The sequence below is a fragment of the Pseudovirgaria hyperparasitica genome, assembly GCF_010093815.1.
Source record: "Pseudovirgaria hyperparasitica strain CBS 121739 unplaced genomic scaffold EJ05scaffold_5, whole genome shotgun sequence".
Lineage (NCBI taxonomy): Eukaryota > Fungi > Ascomycota > Dothideomycetes > Acrospermales > Acrospermaceae > Pseudovirgaria > Pseudovirgaria hyperparasitica.
This window is the reverse complement of record NW_022985553.1, coordinates 581,448-601,334: the sequence shown is the minus strand read 5'-3', so window position 1 is coordinate 601,334 and position 19,887 is coordinate 581,448. Positions and strand designations below refer to the sequence as shown.

General features: G+C 51.3%; 8 protein-coding genes across 8 annotated transcripts; 6 read left to right on the top strand and 2 right to left on the bottom strand.

The window, feature by feature from the left end:
- Positions 1-793: 793 nt before the first annotated feature.
- On the top strand, positions 794-3,922 carry EJ05DRAFT_509361 (beta-glucosidase). Its single transcript, XM_033748094.1, has 3 exons — positions 794-1,231; positions 1,281-1,393; positions 1,443-3,922. The coding sequence occupies exons 1-3, from the start codon at positions 1,075-1,077 to the stop codon at positions 3,519-3,521; spliced, it is 2,349 nt and encodes a 782-aa protein (XP_033602083.1). The 5' UTR covers positions 794-1,074; the 3' UTR covers positions 3,522-3,922.
- A 495-nt stretch (positions 3,923-4,417) lies between these two features.
- EJ05DRAFT_509360 (uncharacterized protein) lies at positions 4,418-6,007 on the bottom strand. The gene is made up of 3 exons (XM_033748093.1): positions 5,415-6,007; positions 5,060-5,362; positions 4,418-4,946 (listed from the first exon to the last, which is right to left on the bottom strand). The coding sequence occupies exons 1-3, from the start codon at positions 5,634-5,636 to the stop codon at positions 4,704-4,706; spliced, it is 768 nt and encodes a 255-aa protein (XP_033602082.1). The 5' UTR covers positions 5,637-6,007; the 3' UTR covers positions 4,418-4,703.
- Positions 6,008-7,430: 1,423 nt separating this feature from the next.
- EJ05DRAFT_474707 (acid protease) lies at positions 7,431-9,424 on the top strand. Its single transcript, XM_033743658.1, has one exon. It carries the CDS (start codon positions 7,740-7,742, stop codon positions 9,225-9,227), a length of 1,488 nt encoding a protein of 495 aa, XP_033602081.1. The 5' UTR covers positions 7,431-7,739; the 3' UTR covers positions 9,228-9,424.
- A 1,189-nt stretch (positions 9,425-10,613) lies between these two features.
- On the top strand, positions 10,614-11,998 carry EJ05DRAFT_304436 (belong to Rho subfamily). The gene is made up of 7 exons (XM_033740628.1): positions 10,614-10,657; positions 10,763-10,802; positions 10,915-11,026; positions 11,126-11,153; positions 11,282-11,479; positions 11,541-11,675; positions 11,736-11,998. The coding sequence occupies exons 3-7, from the start codon at positions 10,959-10,961 to the stop codon at positions 11,883-11,885; spliced, it is 579 nt and encodes a 192-aa protein (XP_033602080.1). The 5' UTR covers positions 10,614-10,657; positions 10,763-10,802; positions 10,915-10,958; the 3' UTR covers positions 11,886-11,998.
- Positions 11,999-12,937: 939 nt separating this feature from the next.
- Positions 12,938-16,602, top strand: EJ05DRAFT_304460 (uncharacterized protein). The gene is made up of 3 exons (XM_033740629.1): positions 12,938-13,144; positions 13,197-15,490; positions 15,540-16,602. The coding sequence occupies exons 1-3, from the start codon at positions 13,118-13,120 to the stop codon at positions 16,450-16,452; spliced, it is 3,234 nt and encodes a 1,077-aa protein (XP_033602079.1). The 5' UTR covers positions 12,938-13,117; the 3' UTR covers positions 16,453-16,602.
- A 33-nt stretch (positions 16,603-16,635) lies between these two features.
- Positions 16,636-17,346, top strand: EJ05DRAFT_304524 (uncharacterized protein). Its single transcript, XM_033740631.1, has one exon. It carries the CDS (start codon positions 16,819-16,821, stop codon positions 17,266-17,268), a length of 450 nt encoding a protein of 149 aa, XP_033602078.1. The 5' UTR covers positions 16,636-16,818; the 3' UTR covers positions 17,269-17,346.
- Positions 17,347-19,015, bottom strand: EJ05DRAFT_304523 (DnaJ-domain-containing protein). Its single transcript, XM_033740630.1, has 3 exons — positions 18,632-19,015; positions 18,074-18,340; positions 17,347-17,975 (listed from the first exon to the last, which is right to left on the bottom strand). The coding sequence occupies exons 1-3, from the start codon at positions 18,873-18,875 to the stop codon at positions 17,425-17,427; spliced, it is 1,062 nt and encodes a 353-aa protein (XP_033602077.1). The 5' UTR covers positions 18,876-19,015; the 3' UTR covers positions 17,347-17,424.
- A 265-nt stretch (positions 19,016-19,280) lies between these two features.
- On the top strand, positions 19,281-19,840 carry EJ05DRAFT_509356 (uncharacterized protein; the record flags this gene model as incomplete). Its single annotated transcript, XM_033748092.1, has 3 exons — positions 19,281-19,472; positions 19,540-19,711; positions 19,762-19,840. The coding sequence occupies exons 1-3, from the start codon at positions 19,400-19,402 to the stop codon at positions 19,838-19,840; spliced, it is 324 nt and encodes a 107-aa protein (XP_033602076.1). The 5' UTR covers positions 19,281-19,399.
- Between the last annotated feature and the right edge of the window lie 47 nt (positions 19,841-19,887).

Sequence of the window (19,887 nt, the reverse complement as noted above, 5' to 3'; positions counted from 1 at the left end):
ATATCAGGTCTATCCATGAACACATTCCTATATGTACCGAGCCTTATCGGCGTCCGGAAGCCTATGAGCGTCACGGCTGCTTTATGCTGGGTTGGAACGGCCTTGTTTGTTTGCTTGCTGTGTTCTACACTATCATCCTGACTATGTGCATTGTATACCCGGATCTGCATGAAAGTCGATGTCTCCAAGCTCTTTGCCGGTGTCCTAATGTCTCGTTTCATACTGATAATTACTTGCTGTCTATCTGGCTGGGTGTCTCTATTCCTTGCTTGCTCCATATCCAGAAGGAACTTGGAGATGGGGCTGAAAGTGGATACCGGAAGTGGGAAAGGCAGGTTTCCATACGACAGCGTTACAAGTACTTGCCTGTCATTATACGAAAACTATCCTCAAACATTGGAAACTCTGTTTTCTGTGTCGAGTGTTTCTTAATCGCCTCCCTGCGCGCACTTGAAGGAAATTGTATGTATATGAATCACACCACCTTTTCCACATGAATTGGCATTGAAAGTGGGATTATCCTTGCGCCGCGACTTGCAGATTATTACGACATACATATTGAAGAGCTTCAGATATATACTTCAAGCTTCATTCATCGTTCTGCTCTGCGAATGCTCGATCGCTTTGGTGTATGACAGAATACGATCAAGTAGATCTCATGATTCTCCACAAAGCCGTTTTCATCGTATCTATGCCAAGGTCGTGTACCTGGTTCTCTACCTAAAATGGCTAGCGTTCGGCCGTACTCTATACGAAGCTCCACAAGGCCTTAACGGTAATTATCCCGTCACATGGCCCCTATACGACAAAAAGTTTTATATGAACAATGAGCTTCGGTACTAGTGGCACCAAAATGAGTACTAATGACGACGCGGATTTTGATATAATATCGATACAAGGATGGATAGTCATGCGACGGTCAAGTACTTAAGGTTAAGTCTTGCCTGCGATTGATTTGCAGCTCTGCTTGCAACACAATTCAACACGTCGTGATGACCTGCTTCTTCTTTTACTAACATCCACCGAGTAAAGACCTTAGATTTATCTAAAGGTTTACAAAGCATTGTCTGAAAGATGGCTTTCTCTGGACCTGGCGTTCCTCCACTAGCGACAAATTACTCGGACTTCCGCCAGACCGTTGCCAATGTACTTATCAATACCCCAGTGCGACCCCTGCCGGATTGTTCTATAGAGCCACTAAGCTCTATAGGGATATGTGATGATTCCAAATGTGAGTGCTATACACCGTGTGCAATTGGCCATATACTGAGAAACTGCAGCTCCGTACGACCGCGCGGTCTCGCTCATTTCTGAGCTCACCCTCGAGGAGAAGATTAATCATACGATCTTCGTCATGCCCGGTGTTGAGCGCCTCGGTCTGCCCCCTTTCATCGTTAGTACCGCAACCTAACTAGCTTAACCAATTGCTGATATACTCGCAGCTCTGGAACGAAGCTCTTCACGGCGTAGCAATCTCCATTGGCGTCAATTTTTCCGTGGATGGCGGCGCATATTCATCTGCCACATCCTTCCCACAGCCAATTCTCACCGCAGCAGCCTTTGATGATGATCTAGTGTTTGACGTCGCAGATGCCATAAGTACCGAAGCTAGGGCATTTGCAAATGCTGGTCACGCTGGTCTCGACTACTGGACGCCAAATGTTAACCCATTCAAAGATCCGCGATGGGGCCGTGGCCCGGAGACGCCCGGAGAAGACGCATTCCGTGTTGCGGAATATGCAAAGGCCTTCATCAGGGGTATGGAGGGACCACTGGGCAACAAGTATAGAAAGACAGTTGCTACGTGCAAGCATTTTGCGGGAAACGATCTTGATAACACTCACGATGGTGTTACGAGATACAATTTCGATGCAAAGATCGGGCTACAGGACCTTGCAGAGTACTACCTCCATCCTTTTGAGGCGTGTACACGAGATGCTAAAGCGGGGAGCGTTATGTGTGCCTACAATTCAGTCAATGGCATCCCACAGTGTGCGGATGGGTGGTTGATGGAAGATGTGGTCAGGAAGCACTGGGGCTGGACTGAACCGGACAACTACATCAACGGCGATTGCTTTGCATTGGATGTTGTCTTCAACTCAACAGATGGACACGGATTTGGTGCCACTGAGATAGAAGCCGTTGAGGCTATCCTGAGAGCTGGCACTGATACGGATTGTGGTGTATACTTCTCGACCTGGCTTCCCGGCGCAGTTGCTGCAAAACCAGAACTGGAGGTACTCATCGATAAAGCCTTAGAAAGAGTGTTCGCGTCCTTCGTTAGACTCGGGTACTTTGATAATGCTGCCGCTCAACCATATCGGCAAATCGACGCCTCCTATATCAACGTTCCCCAAAGCCAGGACCTCGCGCGGAAAGCTGCTACCTCCGGTATGACTCTCCTTAAGAATGATCATAACACCCTCCCTCTCCACACCTCAACCACAAGACCTATCACGGTCGCCCTGGTAGGTGACTGGGCCAACGCAACGACTCAGATGCTAGGAGGCTACTCCGGCATACCACCACATATCAAGTCTCCCCTTTCTGCTTTCCAGACCGTCCCGGGGGTAACAGTGAACTTTGTCTCCAGCATTCTCGACTCTGAGCCTGTCCTCGCGGCTGCAAATACCAGCGACATCACAATTTACATCGGCGGCATCGACCAAACCGTCGAAACTGAAGGCAGCGATCGCAGCACTATCGCCTGGAACACCACGCAACTCTCCCTTCTCTCCGCTCTCGCCGACAACCCAAAGCCCCTCATAGTCGTCCAAACAGGCGGCGGCCAAGTCGACGACTCCGCTCTCCTCGCCCACGCAGGCGTGTCGTCCATCCTCTGGGCCGGCTACCCAGGCCAAGAAGGCGGGCGCGCAATCACAGACATAATCTTCGGCGTCGTCGCCCCGGCAGGCCGCTTGCCCGTAACGCAGTACCCAGCCTCTTACATCTCGCTTGCGCCGACAGACATGAACCTGCGGCCCGACAACGCAAGTAACCCGGGCCGCACGTATCAATGGTACACAGGCACGCCCGTATTGCCGTTTGGATTCGGGCTGCATTATACCTCGTTTGATGTGGATGCGCATCTGGACTTGCCGGATACAGCCTTGGCAGGGCTGAGTACGCACACGCTGGTGGATGCGTGCAAGGCGTCTGGATACACGTACCTTGATACATGCCCCTTTGCCGTCCTGCATACCACCGTGCGAAACACAGGTAGCACGCTGTCAGACTATGTCGCCCTGGCGTTTATATCTGGCGCGTACGGCCCGGCGCCGTATCCAAACAAGGCGCTTGTCGCGTACCAGCGGTTCCATGACGTCGCGCCCGGCACGAAGAACGTTCACGAGTTGAAGTTGACGATTGGAAGCTTGGCGAGGTGGAACGAGAAAGGGGAGAGAGTGTTGTATCCAAGCAAGTATAAGATTGCGATTGATGTGGATAAGAAATGTGAGGTGGAGTTTGAGGTGCAGGGCGAAGAGGTCGTGTTGGAAACCTTGCCGGCGATGCGGACGTGAAATTCTGCATGTGGCCATGGAAGGAGTAAGAAGAGACCTTACTACTTTATCGTGATATCATGTAAATATCCTACCACATACCTAAATAATACCACTAATGCTACTTATACATGCATGCCTCCTCTCTACCTTTCTGAAACTAGAGCTCTATATCCCATATGATTGTATCTATGTATATAGAAATAAAATACTAAACGTAGATGTATTATATACTAGTATATGTATGAACTAATGCTTCTATAAAAAACTCTATGAATATCTATGTATAACCAAAGTTTTCACGTAATTAGAAGAGAGTAATAAAAACAACACTACTTAGCATATAGAGTAAAGTACAGAAATTCGTGGAGTTATGAAAAAAAGCATTAGAGTATGTATAACTTGTACGTGTAGTATTACCAAAAGTAAGAGTTACTAACATAGTACTAAGATTAAGATTAACGTTGAAGCATATAATTCTACTTCTACGTAGATTAATTAGGTGGCTCGTTAGTGGGGTGATCAACACACCACTCATGCCCGACCCAGCCCTCAATTGCCGCATCGGCTCTAGGACCCGGCTATCCGTTGCTCCACCCACTCCCGCGCCGGCCACCGCAGGTATCCCCACCAGCGGCCCACTGAATCCGCTGCTTTTCGGACCTTTTGATATTGGGTCTGCGACGCGTTTCCCGGAGGGAATGACAGCTTCTTAGAAGTCTTGGGATATTTCATGGTGGGCGAAGTGCTACTGGACAAGACAATTAGGGTCTTGGCCTATGACATTGTGGTGAGATATGGCGCAAGCGGTTTGTACGCAGGGTCTAGTAGATGGCGTGGGACGGCAGAGGGAAGGGAATGTGTACTAGGGTCTGAACTGGTTGGGAGCCGACAATAGATATTTTTAGGTATATTGGAGTCGGAAGGATTGGAAGTCAAGGTGCGATGTTAAATGCGCATTGTGTTTATACGCTAACTACGTCAATACTAATATATGTCGTTTGCCAATGGCTAGAGCGCTTCCAGGCCTTGTTCAAACTCAGAAACGAAGGTCAGAGGTAGATTCGCACATTAGACTCCGTAGTTGAGACTGGCGAACAAAAGAAACGGACTAACGCATACTTCGAAAACTTGTGTGCAGATACGTAGTCAATGAAATGCTCACCGCTTCGTCACATCATACAGGTCGCATCGGCGTCTACCTTAGGAAGTCGCTTTAGATGACTTGGGACCAAGGAGATCGTCCAGAAAGCCATTCCAAACTTTCCGAACAACAGGTGTCTCATCCACTGTAGCCTCTTTGACCTTTTGGGCTGCAGCAGCAACTTTTTGAGCCATCTCCCCAATATCAATTGAATTGTTATCGTGCACATCTGCCATGGCAGACGGAGTACTTATGTGAGTAGAATCAGCCGAAGCAGTAACTATGGTACCGCGCATCACATCCTGAATCCAAGAACATGTATTAGCAACCTTCCCCCAATCGAAAGGTGAACAAGGTGTAGCGAGTGTGGTATGGAATGTGGCTAGATTTTGATATTGCGGAGAGTGTCTCGTACCGATTCCTGAGCCTCCTCGGAGAATTTGGCGGTATTGGGTGCAGCCACACTCTGTGGAAGAAGGGGGACGCGGATGCTTGGAGGAGGAGCCTCAACATCAGGATTGAAGTCGGGGAAGTAGGCGAAGTCGATTGTAGAGCTGTCATTGACGGACTTCAGGGTTCGGCTGGTGTTGAAGTGTCGGACTGGAGGCATGGCCATGTATGCGTCAGCTTCGGAGGCTGCTGGACGCTTCATGTCCTGAATAGCGCTGCTGAAGCTGCGTGATTGTAGCATTGCGTCGGCAGAGAGACGGTCAGCTAGCTGATTGATAATGTCAGCATCCAAGTCTATAACAACATAGGTATCGGCTCACCTCCTGCTTGGAACCTGTGACAGGCAGATTACGCTTCCGGCATTCGGTCTGGAGACCAATAAGGTCTTTTGGGAGATTCACAGCGGGTCGTTCTGAAGTCAGGAGAGGAGATGGAAATGTAGTAGGACCGGTCATATGTAGCTTGCGGACCTGAACAGTCTGCCTACTGCACGCAGACAGCTGGCGAAGGGCACGGAGTGACGTTGACCGAGGCGCAGCCATGGTGTTAATGGAGGTGTAGAAGTGGCTATCTATGTATAGAATGGAGTATGTATGAAGGCGATGATTCGTGAAGATGAGAGCGCAAGTAGAAGCAGATAGAAGAAAGGTAGAAGAGGGAAGCGTAAGCTGAAGGGCGGTGGGAGCAGGAATATAAGTATTATTCAACAAACTAATAGAGTAACAGGCACAAGAGGGGGGAAATGTTTAAGCTTCGGAGCATGCATGCATGACGGTGCAATTGGAGCGGAGCTTGGGGTGGCCCAGCGTAGATTCGGGGAGCTGGAAGAGGCAGGGACAGGCGTTGTTCGAGGCACCGAGTTTGGTGCACACGACAGCGAATAATGAATGATGAATAACAATTAATGCCAGGATGTGCCCTGGTGGTCAGACATCGGCAGAAACGGAATTTCATCAATGCTATAAGGTATTCTCTCATCTGTTCACCGGCACGTTACGAAGCAATTGTTGAGATCCGCTTTCCCCAATCCGAGCGCCGGTTAAGCATGCATCATACCGATGGCCCAAGCTCCCCCCCAATAATATCTCATCTCAACTCTTTCCTTCGAACTGGCGGTGTCTCCATTCTAGCCACAATTTTATTACATCTTGGGAGTGTGCAATTATTGTCTCCAGAGCTCTGGGCTGTACGTGTTTCTCCGATGTGACGCGTGATATACAGACCTGGACTTGAGGGCTTGGAGCTAAATTCCCCCGCACTTCATTCTGCTCCGATGATAGTGGCCCATAGAGATTCATCATGCCGAACTAGAGGCTGGACAATTAGGAGGTGTGCTCTGCCCTATGACTGGCTCTATATCATCCAGATCTATGTCATGCCATGCCATGATTTGACCAGGACCAGGATTAGGGCACCTCCAAGACGTCAATTTTGACAGGGTCCGAGGGACCAGTCTGTGAGGCCCGATCTGTATCGTAAGGTGTTCGAAAGGGTGGCAAATTGTTCGTCGCTCAAGGGCGTAACGTGTGCAGTGTTGTTGCAGTGTCCATGCCAGTACAATGTACGTTACTGCTGTCACCTGCATTGACCCGTTCGCTGGGGCTGGGGCTGGGGCTAGACTAGGCTACTAGTAGGGCTCGGAGAGATGATAGATCTACAACACCATCCAGACACTATAGCATTCTAACGCTAGGCGAAGCTAGGGAAAGTAAGAGCTCCAGCGCGTCCAAGTTTCCAACCCCGCAGGCCCGCGGTCTTGAGCTCCTCGTGTCGAGACTTGTATCTAGGAATAACGCACTTTGCGACTGACATTCTTAGGACTCATAAGTGCTCAAGTGCCATATGCGATCACTTCCTGGCTTTAAGGGATCTCGTGCGACTTAACCGGTTTGACAGTGACAACCTTAGTTATAGGTACCTTCCAATAGACTTTGGACAGTTCTTGGTCAGCGAAGCTTTTTGCCACTGCTATGTCCCACTCTGCCTACAACGTAACTTGTCTTCCGTCCAAAGACGCAGCTACGGTGTATTGCGTGCTCTACGCATCTATACAAGTGAGGCAACAAATGTATCCGCCTCGACCCCTTCAATGCCAAGAAAGGTCACACGCTACAGACCCCAGAGATGTGTACTACATCACTTAGACAGTATCGGTATAGAAGAAAGTAACACATATGCCATGTATTATGTGGAAATGCTCGGCTTCCATCTGTTTCATCTCCTGCGCTTGTCATGTTAGAAGCGCCTGCCGAGCATGCTGATTGGACAGGGGTGATCGTGTCAATATCCCACTAAGCCCGTTCCATAACACCTGCCTTTGCGAACAGCATCGTTCCTCTGCCAGTAGTGAATCGCTGTGCCGGACGCCCTCAAACTCAGAAGGTTATCTTATCTACCAGCGCCGCCATGGACTTCTTGAAGCCTTCTACAACTCTGCACTCGCACACCCATCACGTCGTGGGTCGTTTGTCGTCGTTTGTTTCGCCTTGTTCTTCCGCCCTTGTCCATTTCCTCTCCGCTCGTTTCAACTCTTTGACTCGACCGCTGGAGGCTCATGAAGTCCTAGTCTTCAGCAGGTAGCTCATCCTCTCGAGCTACAGGCTTGTGCTTGACGTCCTACCACACCAGGCTGCACCTCAGTCGTAATGCAGGACACTTTCCTCCTGGCATACGCATGCCTCCTACTCCTCCTACCGCAAGCCACAGCCTTCTACCTCTACACTCCCAAAGCCTGGGGAGACTTTGCCACCCAGAGGCGACCAGCGAAAGGCTCTCGTAGCATTCCCGCTTCTTCAATTAGCACTCCGGAGCGAGCAATCAATTTACCCCTCCGTCGTCATCGTGTCGCCCGACGCCCCTTGCGCTTAAGAGACAGCGCGTACGACATAACATCTGCACCCAGACCTACCCAGACGAACAGCGTGGGAATTGATCAAGATGGAACGGACTACACATACATGGCAAGCATGCAATTTGGTACCAGTCAAACGGAATACCATATGTTGCTTGATACAGCCGCTTCGAATACTTGGGTCATGAGTTCAGATTGTAAAAGTGACGTTTGTGGATTCCATAATACGCTTGGAAAGGATTCGTCGTCTACTCTACAGACTACAGATGCCCAGTTTAGTGTCGCTTACGGCACTGGTAACGTCAATTGTACGGTCGCCTCTGATACAGTACACTTTGCTGGATTGTCTGTAGACCTCAAATTTGGTCTTGCGACAGGTATATCCGAAGACTTTGCCAGCTTTCCCCTCGATGGCATTCTTGGACTAGGCCGAATCGACTCAGACCCTCATGGAACCAACGCACCCTCTCTCATGGAAGCCCTTATCCATGAGCGGCTTATTGATGCTAAAGTCATAGGCGTGCACCTTGGCCGACATGCCACTCCGCCGATTGACGGTGAGCTCAATCTCGGTGCACCAAATCCCACTCGTTACGACGGTGACCTGCATTACATCGACATCATCGACAACGCGAATGGATTTTGGGAGATACCAATCGATGATGCTGGAGTGAATGGGCAATCGTCCGGCTTGCAGGGTCGCTCTGCAATCCTAGATACCGGAACATCATTCCTACTCATACCTCCGGGTGATGCTTCGAAGATCCACAATCTGATACCCGGCTCCAAATCGATCGCTGATGCCTACACGGTTCCGTGCGATTCCACCGCAGCAATCCAATTCACATTTGGTGGTAAGACGTACAATGTCTCTTCACTTGATTATGTCGGCCGTGATAATGGCAACGGCGCTTGCAATAGTCAAATAATCCCACGCCGAACTTTCGGGGAGAATCAATGGCTTCTTGGAGACGTCTTCTTGAAGAATGTGTATACCGTCTTCGACTGGAGCGAGTCAAAGGTTGGATTTGGCGTGAAAGGTGATGCGGACGTTGAGACGAATGGCAGCCCGGATCCTAGCCCTACTGCAACCGGAGCCTCGCCCACGTTGCCCTCTACTGCACCGACTTCTTCTGATACGGACACACTTACTTCTGGCAATGATCAACAGAACACAGCGTCATCTGCATCTCAGGGGGCTGCACCATCGAACAAGGCTAGGTCTGGAAGCGGCATGCTTGCGTTGGGCGTCGCTATGGGTGGCTTGATCGCTGCGATGTAAACAAGCCATGAGTCATTTATTATATGGGAATGCATATATAAAGTGTATGGATATGAACATGTATATACTATCGTGCTATTGGGGCATGGACCGGCGTTTTTGCATAAAGCATGGCGTTGCTAGACGAGATCGTAGATCGACTGCTGAACAGCGACAGTATCACGAAACGTGAATGAGATACATTGTCAATTCCAACGACAACGTAATAATTTCTCAACACTTCACTTTATACTGAATCGCGAACCGTAGAGCGTAGGGAGTGAAATCGTCTGACGCTCGACGTACACGCTCGCAAGCGTGCTGTGGAGCGTCTGGACAAGATGGTTTACGGTACGACAGCCATTTGAGCGTTATGCAGCTGCTGTCTCACAGGCCGGACTTGGCGTGTCTTGATGGGCAAAAAGGATTAGTCCTGATAGATTTGTGGCTGCATTCTTGATAGTGAAGATATCGCGAAACCACAGGATTGTGCGGTTCGAGATAGACGCATGCATAGGTGGGGAGGGATCCTTTCCAAGAACGATTCTTGACTACTAAGCCCGTGCGGCGAGCTCTCGAATAATTAGTGCTCGAGGCGCCCACAGACCGACGCACATTGCTCTAGATAGCCGAAAGTGCAGTGGATGCCGATTATGATGAGGCCGCAAGGTGCCACTCGTCTTGAATAGCAAGCGTAGGTGAACATTTCCTCGGAAGACTAAGCAGTATTACACCCAACGCCCAGCCCGTGTTTCGCAGGAACTGCTCCCTCAGGCAATCAGTCTCAAGACTCAGATCACGATGTGTGAGGCATGGACCTCTGCCCCGGTTCAAGGATGCCAAGTGCTTGATTGCGCGGCTGATAAGTTGGTAAGAGCTTAAGGGACCGTCCGGGGCAGGGTTCTTGCTTGAGGCTGGAGTGGAGAAGCGTATGATATGGCAAGATGCTCTCTGCAAATGATATAGGAATGATGTATGTAATATCAATCGAGCACAAGAACTCTATACAGATCCAGTGGGCTGTAGTGTAGCGTGGTGTCGGTAGAATTTATAGAGCAACCTGTACTGTAGTAGATGGGACAGAAAACGTGGTTCGCGCGACCAAGTCACACAGGGACATGCAATAATGAAGAATTCTGCTCGGCTCACGTTGGGAAGAAGAAGAATAACAGCAACAACAACAACAGCAACAACAGGTAGCTTCGAGCACAAGTGAAAGATGGATGGGAGAGCATCAACAGAGCGGCAGGGTCGTGTTACAAACAGGGCGAACCACATGCCGCTTTGAGCAACGCCTATCCATGGACTGATGGACGGATGGATGCTGCCTGATAGCCTGCCTGCATGTTGTCTCACTCACATCCACCACATCCACCGTGTCTCGGCCGTCTTCTCACTGAGCATCGTCTTCCCTCGACGACGACCTCTTCGCTTTTGCTCAACTCTCTGCAGTTAGTATTCCCAAACTCATAAATCAGCTATCCCATCCACGTCACTGTTCCCTGCCGTAAGGACTCCAGCCACGCGCTAAGCCTGTCCAGTCGTCGCAAACACAGCCGCAGCAAGTCCCAGAGACCGCCAGCGCCAGCGCCCTTGGTCAGTGCATCTTTGCCTAGCTGCTCCGTCCTCCGCACCCACGACCATCAACCTCAACATCTCTCCTTTCTCTCCACTGCATCGACGCTGATAACTTACCCTTCTCAATCAGACAACCCATCTTCGAACCCGTATTACCACTTGCATCAATACATAATGGCGGAAATCCGTCGTAAGCTCGTCATCGTCGGGGACGGTGCCTGCGGAAAGACTTGTCTCCTCATGTAAGTCTCGTCACTTTTTACCGCCTAATCTACTTCTACACGCCTCTTTGCGATTACAGATTATAGACTGATCCAATGCTAATATCGCCTCTTGTGCAGCGTCTTTTCCAAGGGTACCTTCCCTGAGGTTAGTCCATTGCTTCACGCCCTCGTAGAGCCCTCGTCAACCCCGATCTGCCAAAATCTTCATCTATCGCATCAATCCGTTACACTCTACATCTATCGAATGGAATGCTGATATACCCTGAACTACAGGTCTATGTCCCAACTGTTTTTGAGAATTATGTCGCCGACGTCGAGGTGGACGGCAAGCACGTTGAATTAGCCTTGTGGGATACCGCTGGCCAGGAGGATTACGACCGTCTCCGGCCTCTATCGTACCCAGACTCACATGTGATCCTTATCTGCTTCGCTGTTGACTCCCCGGATTCTCTCGACAACGTCCAAGAGAAGGTAAACCTTGACAGACCTGCTCACGTGCGGTACCTTGTTTGCTAATTGCTCTTTTCGTTAGTGGATCTCTGAAGTCCTTCACTTCTGCCAAGGACTGCCCATCATCCTTGTTGGATGTAAGAAGGATTTGCGATACGACCAAAAGACCATTGAGGAGCTTCACAAGACTTCGCAAAAGCCCGTCACTCCCGAACAGGTTCGTCATCCCCATGTCAGCAAAACAACATGTTCAAACTTGACCTAACAATTTGCACAGGCAGAGGATGTCCGCAAGAAAATCACCGCCCAGAAATATCTCGAGTGTTCAGCAAAGACCAACGAAGGTGTCAGGGAAGTGTTTGAACACGCCACTCGGGCTGCACTTCTCACCAGGAAGAAGAAGGAGAAGAAGTGCCTGATTTTGTAAGCATGTCATGGGCTTCATATCCTGCGACTGCTACGCCTCTTGGAATCCGGCATGTACCAATCTAGATGACTCGTTTCGTGGCTGTCGACAAGCTCTGCCAGCAAACCGGCTGAGCATTGCATGTGGATAGTGGATCTCTTGGTGGGGAGCCTGGCGAGGGCGAACGATTTCAAACAACCACCACTACCAGTCTCTGCTTAAGAGCTTCCATTTGACGGCAACATGCTAGGCGTTTATTGCAAAGGCTTCTTTCTTGACAATGTCCTGGGGTGGTATTGCGGGCAATATTCTTTCACTTTGAGCTACCGCGGATGCCAGGGCAGAGGCACTTTCGTTCTTTCGAGAGAACTGATCCCCAATTGTAATGCTCAGCGGTGATGGGAATTGTTTCTCAAGTGTTACTTTGATTTGGGCAGCGTAAGAGGAACTTCTAATCGATTCTGAGAGCATCTTTTCCATGCAACTCGAGACTATTTCCGCTCTGCTCTTGTCACATGTTTCGTTCATTTGGAACCAAGTCCGATCGCTTGTACGCTGCCCGTTGACGCCCTGTTCATGGATTTTGAAATGACTTCTCTTCGCACATAAATGTTTCTATGACAAACTGCTTGTAATCGCTAGATGCACCATCTGGTTTCTATATACATTCGCACTTCACATAGTATAACAGTCTGGTGCCGGTCTAGTAGTAGCAAAGGTGAAACATCGGTCTCTCGTTACTTATATTGATTGTAGTTCAGAAGGTTTCGTAACAATGCATGTTGATGACAGACAGGAGACGGAATGAGGCCCACTGTAAATCTTACACACACGCATAATCATTTAGACTATGATGCAAACAAAGAAGCGTGACTGGTGTGTAGTAGTAACAATGTAGCTAAAGTAAAGTAAGGCACAGTACACAGTCTGTGTGGCATTTGCACTGTTTGCCATTCGTACAGGCACCTAGACGCGCTGAACTTGGCTGTGCCCCGCGTCGCAAAGCGCGGGCTAGATTAGCGATAAAGCGTAACAAGGGTCCCAGTGGTCGGCGGAGCTGCCTAGGTGTTGTGTTGTAATACCTCATCGCTGTGACACTGCATCATAGGCGCACGAAGTCAAATACCACTCCCCCGGATACACAGCTCAACGCCACGGACCTTTACATTAAACTTGTCGGATTTCAGCATCGTCAATATACCTTCATTCGCTTCAAGACCGGGCGTCCTGATTCCAGTCTCATCTCTATCGCTATGGATTCTCGGGCTGATCAAGATAAAGTAAGCTTCAGCAGCGATCAGCTACTGCTCTTGTGCCTAACATGATCCGCAGATACGAGCTAGACGTCTCGCAAGGTTAGGTGGCGGCGGCGGACAGCCATCGTCGAGTCCTCCCGCCGCAAGCAACTCCGAGAAGTCACAGTCGCCGAATGCACCCTCTCCACCGCCTCCAACAGAAGTGCCGAATCGAGCGCAACCTCTCACCGATAATGCCCAAGCTCCCTCCGAAGCGTCGAACCCTTTCGTGCAGCTTGGCATGAAAGCTGAAAACAGACCAGCAACCAAGATTAGCATAACGCCACAGAAGAGAGATGGAGAGTCTGAGAATCGACCGAAGGCACGCCAATTGCAACCCGAGTCACTGGCAGCGTGGGAAGAGAAGCAGCTTTCGGGGATTTTCAGAGTGACTTTGGACGATAGCCGGACGACTGACATACACGGGAACGCTTTGTTCTTCCTACCAAATCTAAAGGAAGAGCTAGAAAGCAATTCACAAGAAGTGAGGTTGACGACAAGTAATAATGTATTGGAACAGGCAGTACTTGAGGCAGGGACTGGCTTTTCGGGGGATCCGCTAGACTACCTCCTGGCCTCATGGAAGAGAGTGTCGAGGCAGTTCCGTAGTATGAGGAGCGGGGAACGCAACGAGCGGTACAATATATATGAAGAGGCGAGGCGTATCTGCATGAGCTACTGCATTTTTGCAATCACGATACCTGAAATGTTTCAGCGGGAGCCACGTCAACTGAACCCACTTGCCCAGCATCTGCTCGTGGACCCCGAGAACGACCGTGGGATATGCCACGACTTCCTGAACGAAGCAGTTGGGCGGATGAATGGTGAAGACGGCGAAGACATAAAACAGGCACTGGTCGGTGCCATGGAGCAGCTGAGTCGAGAGCTTTCGGGCATGAGCATGAATGGGAATTATAAGCCTTATGTGCTTGCGTTACGGAATTTCTGCAGATACCAGCCGCTAGCAGTTGCACTTTCAGAGTCACCGAGATTCCTGCCCCTGAACGTCGCCGCCCAGCGCATAGAACATGACACACTTTTGGGTCCATTCTTCGCTCTGTCACCTATGCAAGGAGAGGTTGCGCTAAATTACTTCTCTGGCTCTGCACCGCAGGATCGGGCTATGATTGCAAATTCTCAGAGAGCGCTGAGGCTGACGTTACAGACTCATCAGGACGAGATTTTTGAGATAACGAATGCCTTTGTCAAAACCAAAGGCTCGAGAGACCGCATGCTGGACTGGCTAGCTCTCACAGTCAATGCCAATCACAAAAGACGAGCTATTCAAGTTGACCGCAAGACCGTGTCATCTGATGGGTTTATGGTCAACGTCACGGTGATTTGCGACCGACTGTGCGAACCATTCATGGATGCTCAGTTTGGAAAAATCGAGCGTATCGATGTGGATTATCTACGACGTAGTCCGCGTGTTGATATTCGGGAGGAAACGAAGATCAACGCAGACCAGAACGCTTCTGACGAATTCTACACAGAGAAGGCATCGGGGATGAACAACTTTATCTCGGAAGTGTTCTTTCTGACGGTGGCAGCCCATCACTACGGCACAGAGGCCGCAGGGTCGAAGCTATCGACTATGCAGAAAGACATCAAGTGGTTGGAGAAACAGGTCGAGAAGCTGGAACTGGAACGGCATAAGTTTGCGTCCAACCCACAACAGCTAAGGCTTTTTGAGAATCATGTCAAGAAGTTCAAAGATGAGCTGGAGAGGAGTAAGGCAACAGTCCATGCCATCCAGGGCGTCTTGCTCGATGAGTTGACGCAATCACGATCCATGCAGTTCATGAGATATGTCATTGCATGGATGTTAAGATTAGCGGTCCCTGGTCTGGATTACCCGAAACAACCACTGCCGCTTCCAATGCCAGAAGAACAGCCAATGGTCTTCAAATGCCTTCCGGAATACTTCTTGGAGGACATTGTGGACAATTTCAAGTTCATCACGCGGAATATGCCTCAGATCATCACGCAAACACAATGTAAAGAGCTCGTTGTGTTTTGCATAGCGTTCCTTCGAACAACAGAGTATATCAAGAACCCGTACGTAAAGTCTGGGCTTGTGACCATTCTTTACCACGGTGTTCATCCCGTGTACGGGCGCTCAAAGGGTGTACTTGGAGACCTTTTGTTTGCTGACCCGTTTGCCACTGAGCACCTCCTCCATGCTTTGATGAAGTTCTATATCGAAGCCGAACGTACAGGAACCCACACACAGTTCTTCGACAAGTTCAATATACGCTACGAGATCTTTCAGATTATCAAGTGTATCTGGGGCAATTCGATCTACCATGAAAACCTAAGGACGGAGGCAAAGTTTGTACCCCTGATGATGTGTCGACGCTTGAGCTAACAGTAAAACCAGGGTTAATCATGATTTCTTTGTACGATTCGTCAACCTTCTGCTCAACGACGTCACATTCGTCCTAGACGAGTCCTTCACCTCATTCACCCAGATTCACGACCTTTCGGAAGAGCTCAGAGCCAAGAACTCACCCCTCGACGAAGCCGCCCGACAAGAGAAAGAAGAAGCCCTAGCAACGGCCAAAGGCCGGGCAAAGTCCTACATGAGCCTCACGAATGAAACTGTCTCCATGCTCAAGCTCTTCACCGAAGTACTTGCCGAGTCCTTCACCACCCCAGAGATCGTCCAGCGGCTAGCCGACATGCTCGACTACAACCTCGACGCCCTCACGGGGCCCAAGTCCTCCAACCTCCGCGTCGAAAACCCACAAGAATACGGCTGGGACGCCAAAACGATGCTCGACGAGATCGTATCCGTGTACATGAACCTGATGGACCAACCGCGCTTCCACACCGCCGTCGCCCGCGACGGCCGCTCCTACAAGCCCGAAAACTTTGCAAAAGCAACCACCATCATGCAGCGCCTCGCGCTCAAATCCCCCGAGCAAATCGCCCTCTGGGAAGCCCTCATCGCCACCATCCGCACGGCCAAGGAGCTCGACGACGTTGCGGAGGAGGACTTTGGCGATGCCCCAGACGACTTTCTCGATCCGCTGCTTGCCACGCTCATGGAGGAGCCGGTTCTCTTGCCGACGAGCAAGCAGGTTGTTGATATGAGTACGATTCGCAGTCAGTTGTTGAGCGATCCGACGGATCCGTTTAATCGTGCGCCGTTGCGGATCGAGGATGTTGTGCCGGATGCGGCGCTGAAGGCGAGGATCGAGGCGTGGAAGGCGGAGAAGCGGCAGAAGAGGCTGGATCCGGTGCAGGGTGGTGGTGGTGGTACGACGGACGATGCGATGGATACGTCGTAGGGACTTGGATCTGGGGGCTAGCTGCAGTACGTATACAGCATGGGGTAAAGAAAAGAAAAGTCACGGCTTGGGCGGTGCTGTGAGTCAAGCAGACACAACACAACACAGCAGCGTCATTGTCGTGCCACTCGCTGTGTAGTAGTTGTATCAGTAGCCGTAGCCGTAGAAATTGGGAGAAGTAGAAGTAAAAGTAGAAGGTAAAAAGTGTGAAAATAGACCCAGACTCGAAACCATAAAAAGGACGTGGATAGTTTAGAATACGGTTTTTTGGTTGGTTGGTTTGGAGGGCGGGCTAGTATATGTATCGCAGCTGGATATATATCAGATACAATTTTACCCATTGCGCGCATTATCCCATGCCATGCCATGCTTCAGTCCATGCATTCATTCGTCCATCCATCCATCCACCAATCCATCCATCCATTGCTTATAGCAGCCCAGCTCAGCCCAGCCCAGCCCAAACCAATAGAACACGCTCCAAGTCGCAACGACGACAACGACAACAACAACAGCACACAAGAAAACAGTCTATCTATAAAACACCCTACCACCATGCCAAAAAGCACGCACGCACGCACGCACGCACGCACGCACCAATCTCCCTTTCTATCTATCCCCCACCCAACGCGACGTAGTCCTTTTTGTTTTTGCGTCAAAAAGGAGAGGGATCGGGGGTTCTGTTCGGTTTCTCCCACGTGCGCGGGGGGGGGAGTTCTGTCCCCACGCGCGGGGAAAAGCAAGCATCGAGAAAAAGACAAAAAAGATGAAAGACGGAAGAAAGGGAGAACTCCGTTATGCCTTTGGGCCGGGACTTAATGTCATACCTCGCCGCTCGCCTGCCCTAGAAAGAGAAAGAGAAAGAGAAAGAAGAAAAAAATGCCATGTTACAAAATTACACGATGCAGTCGTTTTCTCTCTCCCCGGAACCAAAAAAACACACACAAGACACAAAACCAAAACAAACGCAAAAATTCACCTCAACTTCCCCAACAACGCCCTCCGCCGCTCACAGCTAACCTTACGATACGCACGCGCCAGCGCCATCTTCTCCTCGTCGACAAAAAACCAGCCCTGCGCATCCTGCACCATGCGCTCGACACGCTGCTCCTCGGCCACGCACTCCTGCGTCAGAATCTCGATGTGGCGCAACTCGGCCGCCTCGTCGAGGGCGCGCCACTTCTTCTTGCTCATGTCCTCGACCTCGACGGGGTTGACCCAGTAGGGGATGCTGAGGCGCTCCGAGGTGCGGGCCATGGTCCAGGGGGCGCGTTCGGCGAAGCGGATGGAGGGGCCTTGAGGGGTGGTGGCGCCGGAGAAGAGGGAGGAGAGGAGGGGGAGGACGAAGAGGATGAGGAGGGGGAGGAGGGAGGAGAGGGCGGAGATGGGGGAGGGTTGCGGGGCTGGTGTGCCGTCGGGGTTGCGTTGCGGGCGGCGGCGGGGTGCGCCGCCGCCGAATTGGTGGATGCGGATGCCTGGGCCGCCGCCGCCGAGGTTGAAGACGAAGCCGGGGCCGTTGTCGAAGCCTGCGGGATTGGGATGTCAGGGGTGGTTGGTGTTGTGGGGGAGAGAGAGTGTGGTATTAGGGGGGATGGAGGAGAGGAGAGGAGAGGAGCGGACTCACCACCAAAGGGACCACCGAAACCACCACCGCCCATGCCACCACCGAAGAACTGTCTGAACATCTCCTCGGGGGAGATTTCCTCCTCGAACATGGGAGCCCTGCCCGCACCGCCATGACTTGAGCGCGCGAAGCCACTGAACGGTGACGCCGAGGCGCCCGAGGAGGACGATGAGGCGCCGGCGAAGCGGTTATCTGGGTCGCCGCCAAACTTGTCGTACTTTGCTTTCTTGTCTGGGTCGGAGAGGACCTGGAAGGCGCGGGAGACGACTACACGGCCGACATATTGCATGATTAGCGGAGGTTCGCAAGGGAACTTTGATATCGACAACGACAACGACGACGACGACGAATGTGAATGGAAAGTGCCAGCAAGCGTCAATCAATCCACAAAGCCCATGTATACCATCATAATCCAATCACCATAGTTGCTCACGCAACCCTCCACCCTCCTCATCGGAAATTATCCCAATCATCCACCACAAACCTCCTCCCTCCCCCTCCCCTCATCACCCAAAAAACACAAAGAACGTAACACCCCAAACAAAAACACAAACTCACGTTTAAACGCCTCATCCGCCCCACCATACCCATTCTTATCCGGATGCGTCAACAGACTCAGCCGCCGATACGCCTTCTTGATCTCGCCATCCCCACAGCTACTCCGCACCTCCTCGAGGCCGAGGATTTCGTAAAACGCCGTGGGCGCGCACCGCTTGATGCGTAGCACCGCGGCTTTCTGCTCGGCCGTGTAGGCGCGTGTGCTGGAGCCGTCGTGGTGTGTGCGTTTGCTGCTGTCGGACATGGATGTGTGTGTGTGGGAGGGAGGGAGGGATGGAAGGCGAGAGCGCGGCGGGCGCTTGTGTAGGAAAAAGGCGGCAGATGGAGAGAAATCGTTGAGCGTGGTGAGTTCGAGGGCGGAATCGAGGTGTGGATTCGTGATTGTGTGTTCGTGTTTGTGTTCGTGTTTGTGTTCGTGTTCGTGTGTGTGTGTGTGTGTGTGTGTTATCGCGAATCGGAGTCGTAATTCGAGCGCGGATAAATGTGATGATGGGTGGTGGTGGTGTTTGGTAACTAGGTAATTAATTAGGTGTCAAAGTAGACGTTACGTTGCGGCCGCGCTTCGGTGGCTGCTAGGTAATTAGGTCGTAGGTGTGGCGCGGGCGTGTGCTTGGCGCGCGCGCGGTATGATCGCATTCACATCCGTCAGGTCCTGTTTCATCATCGTCCATCATCATCCATCGTCATCCCGATCATCTACTTCCTTCAAACTCCCTCCGCGCACCACATACCACAACACACACCACAACCACAACCACAACCACCAAAATGTCCTCCCCCAACCAACCCACCACCACCACCACCAACAACACAATAACCCACACCCTAAAAGCATGGGGCAGTACGTCTCTCCCATCTCCTCCCTCCCCCCTCCCTCTCCCACCCCCTTATACTAACAACCAAACCAGACAACCCGATCCCCCCAACCCTAACCGCAACCCTGATAACAGCCCAACACCTGCGCCCCCTCCGAATCCTCCCCCTAACCTTCGTCCCCGTCTTCATCTTCAGCTCCTACATCAACGTGGGCGGCGACTTCAAAGTCGACAGCGCGGGGCTGACGGGCGCGTGGAGCGCTTTGTACATCCTGCTTGCCGCACGACGACGACCGGGAAACGGACAGAAGCAAGGCTTTGTGGGCGGGATGCGGAGGCGGTTTTCGGCACGGGGGGTGGTGCGCGGGGCGACGGTGGGGTTGTGTGTGGTTAATGTTTTGGGGTGTGGGATTGCTTGGGCGTTTGGGAGGAGGGGGGGTG

What these genes read in the sequence shown, in the direction of transcription:
- EJ05DRAFT_474707 (XM_033743658.1), top strand. Translation starts at nt 7,740, where the DNA reads ATGCAGGACACTTTCCTCCTGGCATACGCATGCCTCCTACTCCTCCTA.
- EJ05DRAFT_304436 (XM_033740628.1), top strand. Translation starts at nt 10,959, where the DNA reads ATGGCGGAAATCCGTCGTAAGCTCGTCATCGTCGGGGACGGTGCCTGC. An exon ending in CCAAGGGTACCTTCCCTGAG is followed by an intron (nt 11,154 to 11,281) that starts GTTAGTCCATTG and finishes CCTGAACTACAG; the next exon opens with GTCTATGTCCCAACTGTTTT. An exon ending in AGCCCGTCACTCCCGAACAG is followed by an intron (nt 11,676 to 11,735) that starts GTTCGTCATCCC and finishes CAATTTGCACAG; the next exon opens with GCAGAGGATGTCCGCAAGAA.
- EJ05DRAFT_304524 (XM_033740631.1), top strand. Translation starts at nt 16,819, where the DNA reads ATGCTTCAGTCCATGCATTCATTCGTCCATCCATCCATCCACCAATCC.
- EJ05DRAFT_304523 (XM_033740630.1), bottom strand. Translation starts at nt 18,875, where the DNA reads ATGTCCGACAGCAGCAAACGCACACACCACGACGGCTCCAGCACACGC. An exon ending in GGCGGATGAGGCGTTTAAAC is followed by an intron (nt 18,341 to 18,631) that starts GTGAGTTTGTGT and finishes TCGGCCGTGTAG; the next exon opens with TCGTCTCCCGCGCCTTCCAG. An exon ending in TTTCGGTGGTCCCTTTGGTG is followed by an intron (nt 17,976 to 18,073) that starts GTGAGTCCGCTC and finishes CCAATCCCGCAG; the next exon opens with GCTTCGACAACGGCCCCGGC.
- EJ05DRAFT_304460 (XM_033740629.1), top strand. Translation starts at nt 13,118, where the DNA reads ATGGATTCTCGGGCTGATCAAGATAAA. An exon ending in CTCGGGCTGATCAAGATAAA is followed by an intron (nt 13,145 to 13,196) that starts GTAAGCTTCAGC and finishes CATGATCCGCAG; the next exon opens with ATACGAGCTAGACGTCTCGC. An exon ending in AACCTAAGGACGGAGGCAAA is followed by an intron (nt 15,491 to 15,539) that starts GTTTGTACCCCT and finishes CAGTAAAACCAG; the next exon opens with GGTTAATCATGATTTCTTTG.
- EJ05DRAFT_509361 (XM_033748094.1), top strand. Translation starts at nt 1,075, where the DNA reads ATGGCTTTCTCTGGACCTGGCGTTCCTCCACTAGCGACAAATTACTCG. An exon ending in GATATGTGATGATTCCAAAT is followed by an intron (nt 1,232 to 1,280) that starts GTGAGTGCTATA and finishes GAGAAACTGCAG; the next exon opens with CTCCGTACGACCGCGCGGTC. An exon ending in TCGGTCTGCCCCCTTTCATC is followed by an intron (nt 1,394 to 1,442) that starts GTTAGTACCGCA and finishes ATATACTCGCAG; the next exon opens with CTCTGGAACGAAGCTCTTCA.
- EJ05DRAFT_509360 (XM_033748093.1), bottom strand. Translation starts at nt 5,636, where the DNA reads ATGGCTGCGCCTCGGTCAACGTCACTCCGTGCCCTTCGCCAGCTGTCT. An exon ending in TCACAGGTTCCAAGCAGGAG is followed by an intron (nt 5,363 to 5,414) that starts GTGAGCCGATAC and finishes ATTATCAATCAG; the next exon opens with CTAGCTGACCGTCTCTCTGC. An exon ending in CCGAGGAGGCTCAGGAATCG is followed by an intron (nt 4,947 to 5,059) that starts GTACGAGACACT and finishes TCTTGGATTCAG; the next exon opens with GATGTGATGCGCGGTACCAT.